Raw genomic sequence first — 21,014 nt, 5'->3', positions numbered from 1 at the left:
CTTTCTGTTGGTATGCCTACACACCTACTGTGTATTTCCAGCAATTCCTATTTTTAGTTTTAAATATTGTTCATTGAACTATTGAGTCAGACTGCAGGGAACGATGATTCACAATTGTGCCTGAAATTTAGTAACTATGGAGACGATATGCAACAAGATTTTCCTGTTAAGTGAGAATTAACATGTTATGAAAATTAGTTTTACAGCTGTCTTCTGTTCATTACGACAAATTCTTAATCATGTTATGCCCAATCCTGCACTATGTTCCCTACAATTCTTTCACAGGTCTCTGGAAGCTGGAAAGGCAAAGGATAAGACTTAGATAAATAGCTTGGCAGCACTAACTTATTGTTTACTCTATTCATTGGATCAGAGTGTGAGTGTTTTCTAAAGCTTTAAATTTAAACAGTTGTTTAGCACATGAGAGGTACAAAGAATGTATCTACACTTGACTGGGTGCTATCAAAGTATAAACAAAGATGATAATGGATAACATGAAAACTAACATTACAATTAACTGATGCCTGAGTAAGGTATAACTTTGGTGAAACAACATCAAAATATCAATTCTATCTCTTGAGAGTTTACAAATATAATTAATTGAAATGAACGAAGCAAAAAACTTCTGTTATGGACTAGGCCAGACCACTCAAAACATTCTTAAGTAGGCAGCCCAGACCATAACTTTGCAATTTGTTTCAGTAAGTGTACAGTGAAAGTTACACGGAGTCAGTTAGCGAGGTCGACTACCAGGTTTTAAAACAGACAAAAATTTCTTCATGAAATTACACAATGAAACTCAAAGAACAGAATAAAGACCCCCCTACAGAACTCACTCTATCCAAACTAGATTTAATTATGCTGTTCCGAATATACACAACAGTCCCAGTAAACAAAACCCCTTAAAACACAGCTTTAAAATAAGGAATCGATGCTTACAGGTTGAAGTTAGAAGGGCAAAAGAGAGAGCCTGTTCACACAGTCCACTGCTGAACTCTCAACTAGTTCTGGACTGAACTGCTCAGCCAGAGAGCTGACCACTCCCCTTCTATTACACAGGTAACTTCTAAAACATGGCTGAAAATGTGTTGCTGGTTAAAGCACAGCAGGTCAGGCAGCATCCAAGGAATAGGAAATTCGACGTTTCAGGCATAAGCCCTTCATCAGGAATCCTAAACTTCTAAAACATGACCACTTTGGCCTAAAGTCTCATCTGTTTACATATAAACAAAATCGTTTTCGTCTCTGTACCAAACTAGTCTAATTGGAGCCTGGCCCGTTTATGACTCCTCTGAAAAAAATCAAGGACACGGTATCCTTGAGAAAAGGAACCGCGTTTAGAAAAAAAGGGACCAGCTTTGTGACACCTCGCCCCTTAAAAAAAGAACCATCAATATCAAAAGATGGCTTCATTTTAAAATCCATCAGAAACCCAGTTGGTAGTTTAACACATATACACTATATTAACTATACATTTGCAAATATGCACAACCACATGCAAATTCTGGCCATGGCACATCTGTGACTGAATGCCTCCTTATCTCATTTGAGTCTCAGTAATGCATCGGCTATCACGTTTTTGCAATCTGCCATATGCACAATTGTCAAATTGAATGGCTGCTACAACAAGCTCCATCCAAATAGTCTGGCAGTTTTGTCCTTGAATTCTGTCATTGGGTTATGATCAGTGTATACGATTGTCTCAGATGCTTTGCTGGTAATATAAACACTGAAATGTTTTTATGCCAGGACCAAGCTTGAAGACTCTTCCTCCACCGTTCAGTATTTCTGTTGATGAACGTTCAATCTGCTGGAAAAATACCCGATGGGTCTTTCCATTCTCCCATCATCTTCCTGCAGGAGCACTGCACTGACACCCACATCACTGGCATCGATAGCCACCTTGAAAGGCTTTGTGTAATCAGGTGTGGCTAATACTGGGGCAGTGGTTAACACAGTTTGTACGCTGTTAAATGCCTTTTGACAGTCTGCTGTCCACTGAAACTTCTTGCTCTTTTTAAACAATTCAGTGAGTGGAGCAGCCACACTGCTAAAGTTTGGCACAAACTTTCGGTAAAATCCACACAGTCCCAGGAACTGTAGTACTCCTTTTTGCATCAATGGCTTTGCAAATTCTCCAATTATTTTCATTTTCACATTCTATTGGGCCATTTGTCCACATCCAATGACATGGCCCAAGAAGTTGACTTGGGCTTTGGCAAAATTCACTTTTAGTGAGGTTTACCACCAAACCTGCCTTTTGAAGTCAATTGAACAAGTCTGATAAATGCTCAAGGTTTGTGCGAAGATTTGTAGCTTGGGTGCTCGTTGTTGTGGTTCTGTTCGCCGAGCTGGAAGTTTTTGTTGCAAACGTTTCGTCCCCTGGCTAGGCGACATCATCAGTGCTCTGGAGCCTCCTGCGAAGCGCTTCTTTGATGTTTCTTCCGGTATTTATAGTGGTCTGTCCTTGCCGCTTCCGGGTGTCAGTTTCAGCTGTCCGCTGTAGTGGTTGGTATATTGGGTCCAGGTCGATGTGTTTGTTGATGCCTCTAGGGGCATGGCATTCATCCACAAACTCCATCAACAAACACATCGACCTGGACCCAATATGCCAACCACTACAGCGGACAGCTGAAACTGACACCCGGAAGCGGCAAGGACAGACCACTATAAATACCGGAAGAAACATCAAAGAAGCGCTTCGCAGGAGGCTCCAGAGCACTGATGATGTCGCCTAGCCAGGGGACGAAATGTTTGCAACAAAAACTTCTGGTAAATGCTGTAAATGTTCCTTCCATGGGTGACTAAAAATCACCGTATCATCAATGTAAACAACACAATTGGGTAATCCGGCAATTACTTTATTAGTCTCTGAAATGTGGCTGGAGCGTTTTTCTTACCAAATGGCATGACTTTTAACTGATAAGGCCATTTGGCATTACGAAAGCTGAAATTGCCTTTGCTTTCTCTGCCAGTAGACTCTGAGTAAGTCCAACTTGGAAATGTAAGTTGCTTGTTCCACTTTTTCGACACAGTCCTCCAACCGTGGAATTGGATATGCAACAGTCTTTGAAACAGTGTTGACTTTGTGATAGTCCACACATAACCATTGGGTACCATCTGGCTTTGGCAACATGACTATGGGTGAGCTATAGTCACTGTGGCTCACTTCGATTATGCCATCTTGGAGCATGCACTTTCTCTCCTTCTGAACCTGTGCCAACTTTAGAGGGTTATGCCTATAAGAATGTTGCTTAATCGGAACAGCATCTCCTTATATCCACATCATGCACAATTAGGTTAGTACTTCCCAGTTTGTTTCTGCATAACTCCCTATGTGACAGTAATAACTCTTTCAGATCATTTAGATATTCTTGTCGAAGGTAGCTAAATAATTTATCCCAATTTTTGATAACTTCCTCATTGTCCAGTTTGATTTGAGGAATGTCCAATTCAGAATCCTCTGAACTTGGTTCTTCCTTTTGTGCTGTAATCATTAACACCTTCTCCTCTTGCTTTCCTTCCCTATCAAAATACCTTTTGAGCATATTCACATGACACTGAGGTTTCTTCCTGTCTGGAGTCCTTACCAAGTAGTTCACCTCACACAATTTCCTCTCAATTTGATAAGGTCCACTAAATCATGCTTTTAAAGGCTCACCTGTTTTTGTAAGTAACAGCAATTTTTTATCCCCAATTACAAAACTGCAAATTTGTGATTTCTTATTTGCTTCTGATTTCATTGTATGCTGTGATACTTTTAAATGCTGTCTAGCCAAGTCTCCAGCTCTATTTAATCGTTCTCTAAAATTTGACACATCTAAATGGGTGGTCTCTGAATTCTGATTTATTTATTTCTCCTTAATCAATTTTAACAGTTACATCCTGCCGAAAAATTAATTCAAATGACTGAATTGGTTGATTCATTTGGTGTATCTCTGATCGCAGAAAATAAAAACGGAGTCCCCTTATCCCAACCATCTGGATAATCCTGACCATAAGCCCTCAACATGGTCTTTAATGTTTATTGCCATCTCTCTAGCGCTCCCTGCAATTTCGGATAACATGCAGTAGATTTGAATTGCTTTATTCCCAAGTTATCCACAACCTCTTTGAGTAGTTTGGATGCAATCCTTGATCTGACTAGATCTCTATTGGTAATCCATATTTAGTAAAAAAATTTAAGTAATTCTTCTCCAACCGTTTTCGCTGTGATGTTGTGTAATGCGATTACCTCTGCAAATCCTTTCGACATCTCTATTGTTGTTAATAAATATTTATTCCCACTTTTTGTTTGAGGTAGGGGACCTCCACAATCAATCAAGACTCTTGTGAAAGATTCCTCAAATGCTGGAATAGATATTAAAGGTTTTATTACTGCCTGTGGTTTTCTGATTAGCTGACATGTATGACAAGTCGACAAAATTCAACTACATCCTTGTATAGTTCAGGCCAGTAAAAATGTCTTTGTACTTTAGCCTGTGTGTTCCTCATCTCTAAATGACCTCCAAGTGGTAGCTCATGCACCACTCCAGCACCTCCTTTCTGTACCCTACTGGCAAAACAATTTGATGACTCTCTGGGCTCATTCTTCATCTGCTTGAATGTGTGATGATCTCCATTTCCTCATTAAGACATCGTTTGTTAAGTAATAACACACGGATGCATTCACTCTCCTCTGTATGTGCCTTTTGATACAACTGTTTTAAGTTCTCATCTTTCTGCTGTAACTTAATCAGCTTAGCAGAGCTGAAGATACTTTGTATGTCTCTTTACCCCAGTTTCTAACCCTCATGGACTGAAATTGATTCTGGAAGCAGAACAATGTTTTATGGACCAGCTCATAATCATCAACCACTTCAGCTCCTATCCTTGCCATTTTAACTCTCTGCTCTTCCACATGAGTTCGCATTATTTCCTCGCTACGGTTACCTTCAGTCCTTATCTCCATCCTTTTAAGCTGACTTTCCTTTTTCAGTATCATTTTCTGAAGTTCAAAAGCTCTCTCTTTTTCTTTCTCTTTTGCTCCTTCTCTGTTCCACTTATCTGATCAAAGAAAGTCTCGGATAAAGCTATGTCAGCTTCCTTATCTGTGCCTTTTGATCTCTCCTGCTTCAGCTTGTGTCTCTGTGACCTTGTGATCACACAATCTGGAAAGTTCCTGAATAAAGATCTTTCAATATCTTCAGTTGCCTGTGTCTTCACTGACCTTTTAACTAGAATAGGCAGCATGCCTACTTGCAAATCAGCCATATAATTTGCAAGGACAAGTTGTATTCCTGGAGCTGAGAGTTTGTCTAGTACTCCTACCACACATTCTCCACTCTTCTCTAGACTCTCTAGCCTCACTTTACATAACTGAGCACTTTTTGTCTCACAGTGAATTCCTGTTACCAGTACCTTTTCTGGCAATATTCCCTCAGGAGTGCATATCTCCTCAACCTTCAGCATCACAGACTGAGAGGATCCTGTGTCCCTTAATATTGTAACTACTCCTGGCCTATGTGAATAAACTGCACTCTTGCATGTAGTTTTTTTTAAGCAGATCCAGCACTTCCTGCTTAATCAATTTCTGACCATCTTGTACACTCTGAGGCAGTTGTCTAACTTACTTTGTGCTTTTTGTTACTAGTCCAACAAAACTTCCAGGCTTGTCCAGTTTTCCTACATCTAGCCCACCAACACTGATTTCATATGGCCCACTTTGTTACAATGAAAACACTGGAGCTATTTAACTTCTTTGTTGCCCTCAATGGTTTCTTTTTTACCCTGTGGTAAGTTATTCTTATGATCTTCACTGATACCTACCTTTCTACGTGAGGATTTCTCTTTACCCCAGTTTCTATCCCTCATGGACTGAAATTGATTCTGGAAGCAGAACAATGTTTTATGGACCAGCTCATAATCATCAACCACTTCAGCTCCTATCCTTGCCATTTTAACTCTCTGCTCTTCCACATGAGTTTGCATTATTTCCTCGCTACGGTTACCTTCAGTCTTTATCTCCATCCTTTTAAGCTGACTTTCCTTTTTCAGTATCATTTTCTGAAGTTCAAAAGCTCTCTCTTTTTCTTTCTCTTTTGCTAAAGCCCTTGGTTCTTTTTCTTTCTCTTCTGCTTTTAACCGTAACTCAAACTGTGCCATTCCTTCTTTATCTCTCACCTCTAACTCAAGCTGCTTCATTTGCGATTGCAATCCTTGCCATCTCTGTAGATTCTGATGGTTTCTCTGGCATTCTGAGCTACTGCTGAATTATCTCTCCTTTCCTCACAGAAGCAGGCAGTTCCAATCCCAACTTGTCTGCTAATTCTTGCAGCTTGGTCTTATTCACCTTTTGCAAAGCTTCCCAAATCACCGCATCCACTTCCAGAAAACTTGAGGCAACTGAAAGAGTCATTACCGTCCCAAACTTTGTCTATCCGACTAAACTAACACCCAAAATGAAGACACTAGCTGTTTAAAATCCCGCAAAGAACCCCCCAACTGTTCTGGACTAGACCAGACCATTCAAAACATTCTTAAGCAGGTAGCCCAGATCATAACTTTGCAATTTGTTTCAGTAAGCATACAGTGAAAATTACCCGGAGTAAGTTAGCGAGGTTGACTACCAGATTTTAAAACAGACAAAACTTTATTCACAAAATTATACAATGAAACACAAAGAACAGAGTAAGGACCCCCCTACAGATCTCACTCTATCCAAACCAGACTTAATTGTGCTGTTCCGAATATACACAACAGTCCCAATAAACAAACCCTTAAAGCACGGTTTTTTAGAAAAAAAGGGACTGATGCTTACAGGTTGAAGTTAGAAGGCCAGAAAGAGAGAGAGCCTGTTCCAGTGCTGAACTCCCAACTAGTTCTGGACTGAACTGCTCAGCTAGAGAGCTGACCATTCCCCTTTCATTTCATAGGCCACTTCTAAAACATGACCATTTTGGCCTGAAGTCTCATCTGTTTACACATAAACAAAAGGTCTCTCAAAATCGTTTTTGTCTCTGTACCAAACTAGCCTAATTGGAGCCTGGCCCGTTTATGACTCCTCTAAAAAAATTCAAGGATACGCTATCTTTGAGAAAAGGAACTGCTTTTAGAAAAAAAACAGGCCAGCTTTGTGACACTTCACTTAATTAAGCACATAATGGGTATACCAATTTTCATTTATTTTGCTGGATGTATTTTGACAGCTGGATGAGCTAATTTCTTGTTGTTTCTGTTTGTGATAGGTGCTTGAGTGGGCACAGGAGAAAAGAAAGTTGAGCGTGTTACATATCCACGGAGTTTACACTAACCCTAGTGGGATTGTTCTACATCCTTTGGGCTACCAGAATGTGTTGCGTAATACAGAAGTAATGGTGAGTTGTATGTTACTTTCCTAGTCCTAAAATTAAATGCATAGTTTAAAAGTATACACCTGGGGAATCACCCGTCTTCACATCTGCTTCTACTGTCATGCAGCAAAACATCTAGATGTATGAAATTCCCTGGGATATATTGCTTGATTAATTTCCCAATCAGTGATTTTCCTTCACTACCTCTCCACACCCCATGTCTATGAAGAATAATTATTGTTGCCACTTGTGATAAGGTAGATTAATGCAAGATTGGTTCAGTTCATGACAAATTTGTGTATTGTGTGTGGTGATCAAAGCAACAAGGAGAGACTCTGCAAAGTGAAAGTCTAATTTTGCTAGAGAAAGCATTTTCAGTTTCCTTATCCTGATAAGTTGTAAGGCTTAATATTTAACAACCCACTCCAATGCTTCAACAAGACGTGGGGTTGTTTTCAAATAATGGTGTCCAAGCAGTAATGTCACTGGGCTAGTAATTTAGTGTCAAAGCTGGTGTCTGGGGACATGAGCCTAGATCCCACCACAGCAACCAGGTTTTGATGGAGGGAATGACCATGTGGCAAGGTTGGAGACTGAAGAAATGCAGAAGGCTTGGAGATCGGTTTTTCATGAAGCAGCTGACAAGTGTAGATTCACAGCTGTCAGATTGAGAAGTTGTGCAAGGGTTTGGGAGACTAAGTTTCACTGAAATAACACTTAAGCAATGCCATTTCATAGCTGACATAGGAAGTCTTCATATCCAGCCTCACATGCGGCTGCAGAGGTATCAGTGATTTCAAAAAAATCGCTAGCTGAAACTACAGGAAAAGAGAATGACCTTTGTTTTTTGAGCTTGATCAGCTAAGTGTTTGATTTTAAGACTCCTAAAAACCTCTAAATCTTAATTTTTTTTTGTAAACCTATAATAGTGAGTAAGGTGAGGGAGTCTTTTATTTCTTATATTTATACTGAGATCTGCCTCTTGATTGACTTTTAACATTATGGATTGATATTAGGTTATCCCAGAGCAGTGTCTTTCAGCAGTAAGACTGCGCTATCGCTGTATTTTGAGCAAAGTGTACTGTGTTTGTTTTTAGGTAATTTCTGGGTCTGGTAAAGGAGCAAAAATGGCTTTAGTAACATAATGTGCTCTTCCTGTCATCTGGGAAATCGGGGAGAATTTGATTACTCCTGGAGACTCTGTCTGCAGAGAGTGTGTTTGATTGTGACTGCATGGATCTGTTAGAGCAGCAATTAGAGACAATGAGTTTACAACAACAGTGTGTTGTGATGGATGGCATTTTCAGGAAATTGGAGACACCTAAGATACAGTAGATGGTTGACCCCTAGGAATGTTATGAGACATAGCCAGGTGTGCAGGACACTCCTGTGATTATCCCCATCTCAAAACAGGTATGCCATTTTGGATACCAGCAGGGATGCTCTGTCAGGGGAGGAGATCACAGACAGCTAAGTTTTCCGGTACTGTAACTCTGGTGAAATAAGGGGTATGTCAGGTTCCAAGTAATTGATTGTGTTAGGGGATATTCTAATCTTGGGTACAGATTAGAGATGTTGCTGCAGCCGTCAGTGAGACATTAGAATGGTGTGTTGCGTTTCTTGTGTCAAGATCAAGGATGTCTGTGAAAAGGTGCAGAATGTTCTGAAAGGGGAGAATGACCAGTAGGAGGTTGCTGTGGAAGTTGGTACCAACAACCTTGGCAGGGAAAGAGATGAAGTTCTGCAGAGAATATCGGAAACTAGGCAAGAGGTTAAAAGGTAGGTCCTTGTGAGTAGAAATATCTTGACTACTACCAGTGCTATTTGCTAGGAATAGGAGGATAAGCTTATGGATGCGTGGCTGAGCACCTAGTGCAGGGGACAAGGATTCATGTTTCTGGATCATTGAAATCTCTTTGTGGGCAGAAATGACCTGTTTCATTGGGATGGTTCCACCTAATATGGAGGTGTCCAATATTCTTGCTAGGAGATTTGCTAGTAGGACTCAGGAAGCTTTAAACTAGTAAGGAGGACAAGGGATGGGAGCCAAAGCAATATTGAGGAAAGGCTGAGGCTGGTACAGTAGTTAAGGAGAGCAAGTCAAATAGTCAAGGCAGACAAGAGCTTGGCAGTGAGCGAGGGAAGACTGGTCAATAAAATTGCATTTACTTCAATGCAAGAGGCCTGATAGTTAAGGCAGATGAACTTAGGGTATGATTGGGACCATGGATCTGGAATATCATAGCTACGATAGAAACGTGACTCAGAGAATCATGGCCCTGGCAGTTTTATGTTCTGGAGTATAGATGCTACAAGAAAGAAAGAAAGGGAGGCAAGACAGGTGGGGGAAGAGGTGTGTTTGGTTAGGGATAACAATACAGCTGTCCTTCAGGAGGATTTTCCTGGGAGATCGTCCAGTGAAGTTGTACGGGTGCAACTGACAAATAAGAAAGGGATGCTGTATTCTGGGCCTCCTTAATAGTCAGTGGAAAATTGAGAAGCAAATATATAAGGAGATCTCGGCTATCTGTAAGTATAATAGACTTTTAATGGTAGGGGATTTAAACTGTGCGAACATAAACTGGCACTGCCATAATGTTGGAGAATGTGAGAACTGCAGATGCTGGAGTTCATAGTCGAAGAGTATGGCACTGGAAAAGTACAACCAGTCAGGCAGTATCTGAGGGGCAGGTGAATTTAAGTTTCAAGCATAAGCGCCGCACTCTTCGACTTGTTCATAATGTTGGGCTTGGAACAGATTGGTTAGGAGCATGGCACAAGTCATCCATGCAAATTGCTGGAAAGTTTTCAAGGAGTTTAGCCTATATCTACTGTTTCAGCCTTTTCTTAATATCACTTAGAGTGAATCAAATTGACTGAAGCCTGGCATCTATGCTGCTGGCTGTCTCAAAAGGAGGTTAAGATGGATCATCTGCTGGACAATCCTGGCTTGATGTATGTGAATGCTTCACTACTGTTTGGCTCTGATGTGCTGGGCTTCACTATCTGAGGAAGGGACACTGAACCCAAAATGTTAACTCTGATTTCTGTCCCATAGATGCTGTCACACCTGCTGAGTTTTTCCAGCAATTTCAGTTTTAGTTTCTGTTTTGGAGCATCTGCAACTCTTTCGGTTTTTATTTACTATGTGTTGTTGTTTTACCAACCACTGAATGATTAACTTACATTATCCTTTGAGATTGGTAGTGACCCAGGAAAGGACCTGGAGGACACTTGTGCCACCAGCAGGAGCCGTCACAAGAGAGAACATAAATATATGTATACTGTATATATATGTTTGAACTTCAGTGAATATTAACATTTGCAATTTGATTTACATTATGTCCAGTAAGTAAATCTTGTCTTCATATTAGGGAATGGGTGCTATTAATGTTTCTGTTTTATTATTGAGCAGAGGGAAATTCAGAAATTGTATGAAACTAAGGCCTTTGTCTTCCTCGGATGTGGCCGGACAGTTGAGGACACCACGTTCCAGTCACTGTTTCTAGAAGCAGTGAGAAACAAGTCTGACCTGGAACACTTCATGCTAGTGCGCAGGGATGATGTGGATGAATTTAAAAAGCTTCGTGAAAACATGCTGGACAAGGGGATTAAAGTCATCTCTTATGGAGATGATTATTTTGATCTGCCAGAATACCTTGAACGGTTAACAAACACCATCTGTTCACCAGGAAGGCAAGGTATGTTGGAAAGTTGAATAAATGACTTTAATCCAGTAGCTGATGACACAAGTTGTAAAAGATTTTGGTACCATGTAATTTTGCAGTGAAAGATCTTTTTGGGGTTGAAGTGGATGAATGCAGCGTTCAGAATGGTTATCATAGGGAAAATCAGCTTGGGTTCCTGCTCCTGTTTGCTGTCTGATGAATGTTTGGTGAAAGGGTGTATCTGAACATCAGGCTAGCCGAGATTAATTTGTAGAATGTAAATCCCATTGCTCAGCCTCTGTAGGCAAGAAGCCAGATGCATAATCAGCTGAAAGACAGGACAGAGTTTGAATAAAGTGTACGTTGTCAGATTCGTTAAAAAGAGATTATGAAAATTGTTCCCTGGAGATTTATACTGGGGCTTCAACTTTTCACATTAAGTGGTTTCCTTCTAAATCATTAGTAAATAATGAAAGAATTAGGAGTTTGTACATTTTAAGTTTTATGATGATGCGAAACCAGGAAGAGCAATATGTTATGAGGTTGTCTATTTGAGGTCTGAGAAAGCTGAATCAAGGTGATTGCTTAATTGTGGGAATTGATGATCGAGAACAGGATAAGGAGGGTGTGTTCAGGTTCACACCCTCCTAAAACTATCACACAGGTAGAGAAAGGAAACATCAAAAAGCTGACAAAATATGTTCTCATCCCAGATGAGAACACCAACTTATACTATGGTGTAGTTTGGAACCAGTAAACAAAAGATGAAGTCCAGAACATTTACTCAGAGACTGAAACCACAGTATTCCACAGTTTTGAACAAACAACATTAAATTTTAGTATTCCATGTTAGGACTTTGTTGCAATCTATAATACATGTGCAACATGGTAAACCTTGGTAATAGACTGTGATTTAAAGCCCTACTGCAAACGTCAGATAGCAAATGTGTTCGGGATGTGTTTATGGATTTCTCAGCAACTCATCTGCCCCAGACTTTAAAATATGGTGAGTCATTAAAGCTCATTAAATGCCGCAAAGGTTTACAATTCTTTATTTCCACTGATGCCCCTCTTCATCTTAGGAGACATCCTATGGTCTGCCCTAGGGCTACTCCTGTTCTGGTCAGTCACCTCCTTTCCCTGGGCTCCAAAGCTGCACTGCAGAACTTATTCAAAAGCATAACTTGAGCTCTCCTCTGACAGTTAGCTTCGCTAACTAAAACTGCCTTTAGGGTTTTCCCTGAGCTGTAATTTTTCTTAGTAGAATCCAGCATATATAGCTGTTGGGCTTTTGATCCCTACTCCTGTCTATCACATTGAAGTATTTACACTAGCAGGCTTTTTCCAAGCTCCTCATGGCTTCCCCAACAAAGTGCCAGTGACCTTTCCACTCCTTCGGCTCCCAAACGCCAATATTTTGCTGCCCATAAATTTCTAGAACTTAGAATCTGTGTAATGCAGCTGTTTTCCCAACAGCACAGTTAACTGCATCAGTCCAAAATAAAGTCTGCCTGCCTGTGTCATGCCCTCAATCCCTTCCCTGCCTGTAACTGTGACCTCCTGTTTATTGACTTCCAGACTGTCTTGAGTGACCTAATGAAAATCCTATTCTACCTTGTCATTTAGCAACTTTTGGAATTATCTGGTCTATGCATGTTACCAATCATAGATTGCAGGCTTGCTTAGTACAAAAAATGGACAAAAGTAGAGAATTTTATGATCAATACTGACAGAGTGAGGCTTGAGTTGTACAGAGTTTTTCTGGATCCCTTCTGGATTGTGCAGGGAAGCTTGAAATGGTCTTAATCTTGAAATGGATACAACAGATTCACTAGGAATTGAAGGTTTCAATTATGAGGAAAGGTCGTATGCGTGGGACTTGGTATCCCTTGATTTACGATTGTTAAGAAAGTGTTCATCAAGAAATTTGGGTAGATGAAAACTATTTGATTGTAGGGGAATTTAAAACAATGCTGCAATATAATTTGAGTTTGGCCATTTAGAAAGAAAATAGGTGGAAGAAACTTTGAACATTCCATTATTACTGAAGAATACAAAGAGGAATTAAATCTCGTCACCTTCAGTAATGATACAAGCAAAATGTGTTGCAAGTGGCAGAATGTTGAACAGAGAAACCTAGAAGTTCAGGTCTATAATTCTTTGAAGTTTGCTTCACATGTAGGGTGATTAAGAAGGCATTTTAGCATGCTCACTTTCATTGCTCAACTGTTTGAGTATAGGAGTTGGGACGTCATGTTGAGATTGTGCAGCATGTTGGTGAGGCCTCTTCTGGGGTACTGTGACCAGTTCTGGTTACCCTGTCAAGGAAGGGTATTAATAAGCTGGAGAGGGTTCAGAAGAGATTTACCAGCATGTTGCTAGGAATGGAGGGTTTGAGTTAAGGAGAGGCTGGATGGGCTGGGACTGTTTTCATTGGATTGTAGGTGGTTGAGTGGTGACCTAATATAAGTTTATAAAATAATGAGCAGTAAAGATAAGATGAATGGCACACATCTTTCCCTAGGGGAGGGGGAGGATTTCAAGAGTCGTGGACATTTTTTATAGTGAGAGGAGAAAGGTTTAAAAAAAAAAGACACTGGGGGCAATTTTTTTACACCGAGTGTGGTTTGTGTATAGAATGAACTTCCAGAGGAAGTGGTGGATGTGTGTCCAGTTACAACATTTATACAGATAAGTACATGAAAAGAAATGTTTGGAAGGACATGGGCAAATGCAGACAGCTGGGACTAGTTTAGTTTGGGATTTTGCTTGGCATGGGCTGGTTGAACCGAGAGGTCTGTTTCTGTGCTGTATGACTCTTTGACTGTAATAAAGCTAAAAGCAGGTAAGTCGCTTGGCCATGATGGCTGCATCATAGGATCCAACAAGGATACCTACAGAAAAAGTGGATGCATTAGTTGTAATTTTCCAAAATGATTGGCTTCTAGAGAATGACCTAAGGACTGGAAAACTGCTAATATAACATGCTTTTTCAAAAAGAGAAGGAGGCAAAAAGCAGGTAATTATAGGCCAATTAGCCTAACATCTATTGTTGGAAATGGATGGATTTTCATATGAGCAAAGACGAAACAGATGAAGACTCTACTCACTGGAGTTTAGAAGAATGAGAGGTGATCCCATTGAAACATATAGGGTTCTTATAGGAGCTTGAAGGATAAATGCTGAGAGAATGTTTCCCCATGTGGGAACAGAGAGCATAGTCTCAGAATAGAAGGGCACCAATTTAAGACTGACATGTGGAGGAATTTCTTCTCTCAGGGTTGAGACTCTTTGGACTCTTTGCGACTGAAAGCTATGGGGGCAAAGTCCGATTCTCCTTTAGTCAGGAAATCACGGGTTACAAGATAAGTGCAATGAGGAACCTCTGTAGCCTTGATCCTATTAAATGATGGAACAAACTAAAGGACCAAAAGGTCTTCTCTGATTTCTTATCGTGTTATGGATTGGTGTCTCTTGCACAAAGAGTGGGGAAAAGCAAAGGGTTGAAATCTGTGACTTTTGCTCTCTGCCTACATCGCTTCATTTTGGGTTAGGGTAACAAGGGATATGACATGAACGTGGTAAGTAGATTTGAAGAGTAGATGTGCCATGATTTAAGTGAATGCTGGAACAGGTTCAAAGGGCCGAATTGCCTATTCCTTGTTTGTGTGTTCATGGTATTTAATGTTGAGACTCCTGCTGATAGTTTGTCCCACTGAGGCAAGGAATGAATGATAGGTTGAAAGAACCTTGGGTGATAAGGGATGTGGAAAATCTAGTTAAGAGGAAGAAGGAAGCTTGCTTGAAGTTGAAGAGGTAAGGATCAGACAGGGCTACACAGGGTTACAAGGTAGCCAGGAAGGAACTGAAGAATGAACCTAGGAGAGCTAGAAGTGGCATGAAAATACTTTAGCGGGTAGGATTAAGGAAAACCCTAAGGCATTCTACACTTAAGTGAGGAACAAGAGAATGGCCAGTGTTAGGGTAGGGCTGATCAGGGAGAGTGGGGGGAATTTGTGCCTGGAGTCAGAAGAGTAGGGGAGGTCCTTAATAAATATTTTGCTTCAGTTTTCACTACTGAGGGGGACCTTGACATCGGTTTGTGAGGACAGCGTGAAACAGATTGATATGCTAGACCAAGTTGATGTTAGGAAGGAGGATGTGCTGAAAATATTTAAAACATAAAGATAGACAAATCCCCTGAGCAGGACGGGATATAACCAAGGTTACTACAGGAAGTGGGGGAAGAGACTGCTGCACCTTTTGGTGATGATCTTTGCATTCTGACTATCCACTGGAGTCGTGCCAGATGATTGGAGATGCTATTTCCTTGTTTAGGAAAAGGAATAGGGATAATCCTGAGAATTGTAGACCAGTCAATGGTGGGCAAAGTATTGGACAGAATTCTGAGAAACAGGATTTATGATTAGTTGGAAAACCATAGTTTTATTAGAGATAGTCAGCAAGGCTTTGTGATTGAATTCTTTGAGCATGTGACAAAAGACATTGATGAAGGTAGAGCAGCAGATGTAGTGTATAAGGATTTTAGCAAGGGGTTTGATAAGGTTCTCTGTGGTAGACTCATTCAGAAAGTAAGAAAGACAGGGAAATCTTTCTGGCTGGATACAGAATTGGCTGGCCCAAAGAAGACTGGTAGATGGAAAGTATTCAGCCTGGAGCTCGGTGACCAGTGATGTTCCGCAGGGATCGGTTCTGGGACCTCTGTTCTTTGCGATTTTTCTAAATGACTTGGATGAGGAAGTGGAAGGGTAGGTAAGTAAGTTTGACGATGACACAAAGGTTGATGGAATTGTGGATAGTGTAGAGGGCTGTTGTCGTTGCAACGAGACATTGACAGGATGCAGAATTGGGCTGATAAGTGGCAGATGGAGTTCAACCTGAAAAAGTGTAAAGTGATTCATTTTAGAAGATTGAATTTGAATGCAGAATTCAGGGTTAGAGGCAGTGTGAAGGAGCAGAGGGACATGTCCATAGATCTTTCAAAGTTGCCACCCAGATTATTAAGAAGGTGTATGGTGTGTTGGCTTTCATTAGACGGTAGAATTGAGTTGAAGAGCCATGAGACCACACTTGGAATATTGTGTTCAGTTCTGGTTGCCTCATTACAGGAAGGATGTGGAAGTTTTAGAAAGAGTGAAGGGGAGATTTCCCAGGATGCTGCCTCGACCGGAGGGCATGCCTTATGAAGAAAGGCTGAGGGTGCTAGGGCTTTGTCATTGGAATGAAGAAGGATGAGCGGTGACTTGAGAGAGGTGGACAAGATGTTGAGAAGCATAGATAGAGCAAATAGTCAGAGATTTGATCCCAGGCAGAAATGTCTATGACAAGAGGGAATAATTTTAAGGTGATTGGAAAAAGGCTTAGAGGCAATGTCAGAGGTCGGTTCTTTACACAGAGTGGTGGGTGCATGGAATTCCCTGCCAATGGTGGTAGTCAAGTGAGATACATTCGGGATATTTAAGTGATATATAAGCACTTGGATGATATTACAATGAAAGGTATGTTGGTTAGTCTAATCGTAGAGTAGGATAAAAGGCCAGGACAACATTGAGGGCTGAAGGGCCTGCATCGTTCTGTGTATTAAAATTCTATTACATATGTTGCTAATTGGACAAGCTGTGGATTGCCCACAAACTCAAATGAGTAAATTTCTCAGAGATGCCAAGGGCAATTGCCCTCAGGAAACTCAGCAATGCCTCTAGGGTATATTGGGAGCCAAGAAAACCAATTAAAGGAACGTTGGAATAATGCAGGCCTAGCTGTCACTGTGTAACCCTCCATGGTGATGGTATCTCAGAATGGTGAGGTAGGATCATCAGTCTAAGTTTCTGCTTTGAGCAATGCAGGCTCAAGCCAGTTTCTGAAACTGCATAGCAATGGCATGGTATGAACTCTACAATTTCAGTTCAACTGATTTAAGCTACTTGCAAGCCTTCAATTAAAGTTGGAATTGTACTGCAATTTAGGCATCTCACACCTTGAGGAATTTTAGTGCTATCTGTAAATTAGAGTTGTACAAATATAGCAAACTTTATTTTAACTGGCAACTTATATATGGCACTCTTGATAAACTGGCAAAAATTATATATCTCAAATACAGTGAAGTTTGCTGTATTATTTACTGTATAACCGGAATGATGGAATCCCTACAGTGTTGAAACAAACCCTTTGGCCCTTTGAGGAGCATCCCACCCTATCCCTATAACTCTACATTTCCTGTGGCTAACCCACCTAGCCTGCAGTTACCTGCACACTATGGTCAATTTAACATTGCCAATGCATTTAACCTGGGCATATTTGGAGTGTGGAAGGAAATGGGACCACCCAGAGGAAACCCACGCAGACACGTGGAAAATGTGCAAACTTCACCCAGACAGTCTTCCAAGGCTGGAATCAAACCTGGGACCCTGGTGATGTGAGACAGCAGTGCGAACCACTGAGCCACTGTGCCGCAATATATGGTTTAAAAAATTTATTTACCTTTAATTAAGTATACTTGTTATTCAATTGAATGGCCACACGAAATATCAACGGTTGATTCAATTTAAATCAATTTCTCCTCAAATACTCTGATCTATAGCAGTGTCCTAGGGAGTCAGTTGAGGGTGTGAGTGAGAGGGCTCGCCACTGGTCAGCTTTTTATTTAAGGCAAACTTATATTATTATTTGAGTGAATTGTATTGTTGTTATTAAGATGTGAGCTGAAAAATGTGTTACTGGAAAAGCGCAGCAGGTCAAGCAGCATCCAAGGAGCAGGAGAATCGACGTTTCGGGCATAAGCCCTTCTTCAGGATTCCTGAAGAAGGGCTTATGCCTGAAACGTCGATTTTCCTGCTCCTTGGATAGTGCCTGACATGCTGCGCTTTTCTAGCAACACATTTTTTAGCTCTGATCTCCAGCATCTGCAGTCCTTTCTCCTTATTAAGATGAGTGTACTGTACCTTTAAGAAAGTTAAAAACTATCAGAACTACCTGACACAGCACCAAGTGTTCTGAACAAGATATAATGTAACATTAGGTCGAACAACTCGATTAGCTGGTTACCTGGAGACAACAAAACAAATTCAAATTCGACCAATCTGTTTAAGTTATACTCCCAAAAATATCAAACTCCAGTCTAGTTTGAATTGAGTATATTGACAATCTTAGAAGTCAATGACACAATCCGATGATTTGGAGGTATAAGACTGGGTTGGGGAAATTGAACAGTTGAGAGGAGAAGTGCCAAGCCATCGACATCTTCAGACTGCCTGGAGAATAGCTCTTTTAAAGGAACCTTTATCGATCAGTAACCTGTGAAACAGAAATCGCTGAGAAAACTAAAACAAGACAAAAGAAGATATAAAGAGAAAATTCAACATCTGGCTGGTTTTGAAAGTTTGAATTTTGTTAAATCTTAATCGGGAGTTTTATTGGACTAGTATGGTAGAAGTGAAAGTAAAAGATAGGTTAGAGAAAGGAGGTGTAAATAGTTGACAGTTAATTATTTTCTGTTATACTTTAAGAAATAAAATTGTTAATTTTTATTTTAAATAGTTCTTGGCCTCTTGAATTTTAACAGATACTGCACAGGATATATCATTTCTGTATTGCTGGTTTAAATTAAGCAGGAGAGTTACCCCTTGACATAACACTATGAATAAAATATAACAGTGATGTGTCTACCCCTGCATTACATTTCTATTACTTAGTGTGTGTCTTTACACTGATTATGTGGATCTCTTGATTATCCAGATATATGATCAACAGGTGCCAGGTAATAAAAAGTTTGCTGTACTTTTATATTAGTGAATCCAATAATCATTTTGCTTCAGCTAAAACATAGTGACACAACTATAGCTTCAGTAGTTAGTCCCTGTCCACAGGAAAATAGTTTGACACCTACTTCTCAATGAGGTGAGAATTCATGGATTTGCACTTGTTTATGTGTAGGTAGATGGTGGGTCTCAGCACCATTACAAAGATGTGGGCTGTGCTGGGTGCAACAGTAATACCTTTTGTTAATAGTATCTCAATATTCCCTCACATTTCTTCTTAGCTTAAGTTCTGAGTAAAACAAATCTGCTTTCAAATTGGGGCTAAATGAACAAAAGGTTGATTTTCCTGTTTCTCCACCTGAGAAGAAGAGTTTGGCTAGCCAGAAAAGGTGACCTGATGTCAGGATGTGTCAGGCCCCAGTTATTGTCTGTTGAAATTAATGGGGAGAGAATCAAAAGAGGCTGCATCCTAACTGATTTTCTGTTAAAAGTGAGCTTGGTAGTGTTAAAAGATGTCCAGGTCATATTATGGGTAACCTTGATAGCTGATGTGGAAAATCACATGGCAAGATGGTTTAATAAGAAGTACACTGCTTTGCTTTGGGTTGGGACATGCTATACTCCAGCATACAATTGCTTTGTGCAAGGCAGACCTGTTCTGTCTCCAACTCCAGGGCACTTGCTGTTCGGACCTAAATATTTACATGTTTACTTTCCAAGAATGACTTCTTTCATCAGCTGAAATGTTGTCTGCAAAAGCTATTGTAAATGCTCAACCTCATCTTGAAATAGAGGACGCAGTTTGAATTTATTACTTGGTTGTGTTTACTCCTTTCCATTTCTTTCTGATTGAAGCATCCAATGTTGACAACATATTGAAGAATCGTCCTTTTACATTGAATAGCCAAGGTATGAATGCTGAGTTACCTTCCTCTTTTGAGTCCACTATCTGTCATGCTTTAGATCATTTTTTAAAAATTGCCCTTATGTTATACCATTACTATGCCATAAAGTCATAAAGGGTAGAAACAGGCCTTTCACCAACCGTGTCAACTGACAAATACCAGATTATATTAGTCCTGTTTATTTGCATTTGGTCCATTGCCTCCTATGCCAGGGCACAACAGATGCTGCTTAAATATTGTGAATGTGCCTCCCTGCATCACCCCTCTCGGGCACCATGTTACATATTTCTACCACCCTTTGGGTAGAAAAGAAATGATCTTCGATCTCCTCTTAAATGATTTACCTCTCACCTTAAACTTATGCACACCAGCCTGAGACACTTCTGCCAAGGGGAGAAGATTCTCATGATCTACTCTGGAATCTCATAATTTTGTACACCTCAGTCAGAGCCCCTGTCAGCCTTCTCTGCTCCAAGAAAAACAAATCCAGCCTATCCAGTTCTCTCTCAGAACTGAAACTTTCTATCCCAGGCAACACCCTGGTGATGCTCCTCTATAATCTCTGCAGTGCAGTCATGTCCTTCTGGCACCTCACCATCGTAACTGAAACTCCTGGCCCCAATATCTTCATCCTTTGTTCATGTAAGACTTCACCCATGACCTCTGGCTCCACATAGTGGCTGCCTTTTTGGTTTCTAAGGTCTCACTCTTTCCCTGGTAATTCTGTTGTTAATATACTTACAAAAAGCCTTGGGTTTTCCTTGATTCCCTCCACCAGATATTTTGTGGTCTCTCTTTACCCTCCGAATTCATTAAGCAACTCCCTACACATTCTCTACTTTTGAAAGGCCTGCTCTGTTTTTAGTGCACTGACATTTGCTGCTTTCTTTTTCTTCATCAAACTCACAATATCCCTTGACATCCAGAGTTCCCTGGACTTGTTGTCCTTGTTCTTCACTCTTGGAGTAACATTCTGGCCCTGAATTCTCACTAGTCTACTGAAAAAAATTCCCACTTATCAAACGTAGACTTAACTGTAAATAGCTGTTCCTCGCCTGTTTATCAGTTTGGATTGTACAGGATAGTTCTAAGGCTGGAGTTGGTGTTTGACGTCAGAGTTTGGGTGGGGAGCAACCATTTTGACTTGGGACCGAAGGAATTTCTTCATTTGTGGTTTGGATCATTGATCATATTTGGGTCAGAGTGCAATATGTTTTTGGGATTAAGAAAATTAAAGGGTATAGTGAGAGCAGAAAGATGAAGTTAATATCGATGTGTTAAATGATAGAGTAGGTTTGAAGGACCACATAACTTCCAACTAGCTGATACTTG

The 21,014-nt window shown here is 40.4% G+C and overlaps 1 protein-coding gene across 9 annotated transcripts in view; it reads left to right on the top strand.

Moving 5' to 3' along the window:
- The window catches only part of fam118b (family with sequence similarity 118 member B), a 61,896-nt gene that overhangs the window by 40,412 nt on the left and 470 nt on the right, over positions 1-21,014 (top strand). For 8 of the 9 annotated variants that reach the window (XM_060846781.1, XM_060846786.1, XM_060846788.1 and 5 more), the window contains 3 exons: positions 7,227-7,355; positions 10,747-11,032; positions 19,633-19,686. In XM_060846781.1, the coding sequence (XP_060702764.1) occupies positions 7,227-7,355; positions 10,747-11,032; positions 19,633-19,686 (469 nt within the window). The remainder of the gene's footprint in view (positions 1-7,226; positions 7,356-10,746; positions 11,033-19,632; positions 19,687-21,014) is intronic. The other variant, XM_060846787.1, reaches the window with a different exon arrangement.

Source organism: Hemiscyllium ocellatum, chromosome 29 (genome assembly GCF_020745735.1).
Source record: "Hemiscyllium ocellatum isolate sHemOce1 chromosome 29, sHemOce1.pat.X.cur, whole genome shotgun sequence".
NCBI classification, from domain to species: domain Eukaryota; kingdom Metazoa; phylum Chordata; class Chondrichthyes; order Orectolobiformes; family Hemiscylliidae; genus Hemiscyllium; species Hemiscyllium ocellatum.
The sequence above is the reverse complement of the archived record's forward strand: the minus strand, read 5'-3'. Positions and strand labels throughout refer to the sequence as shown.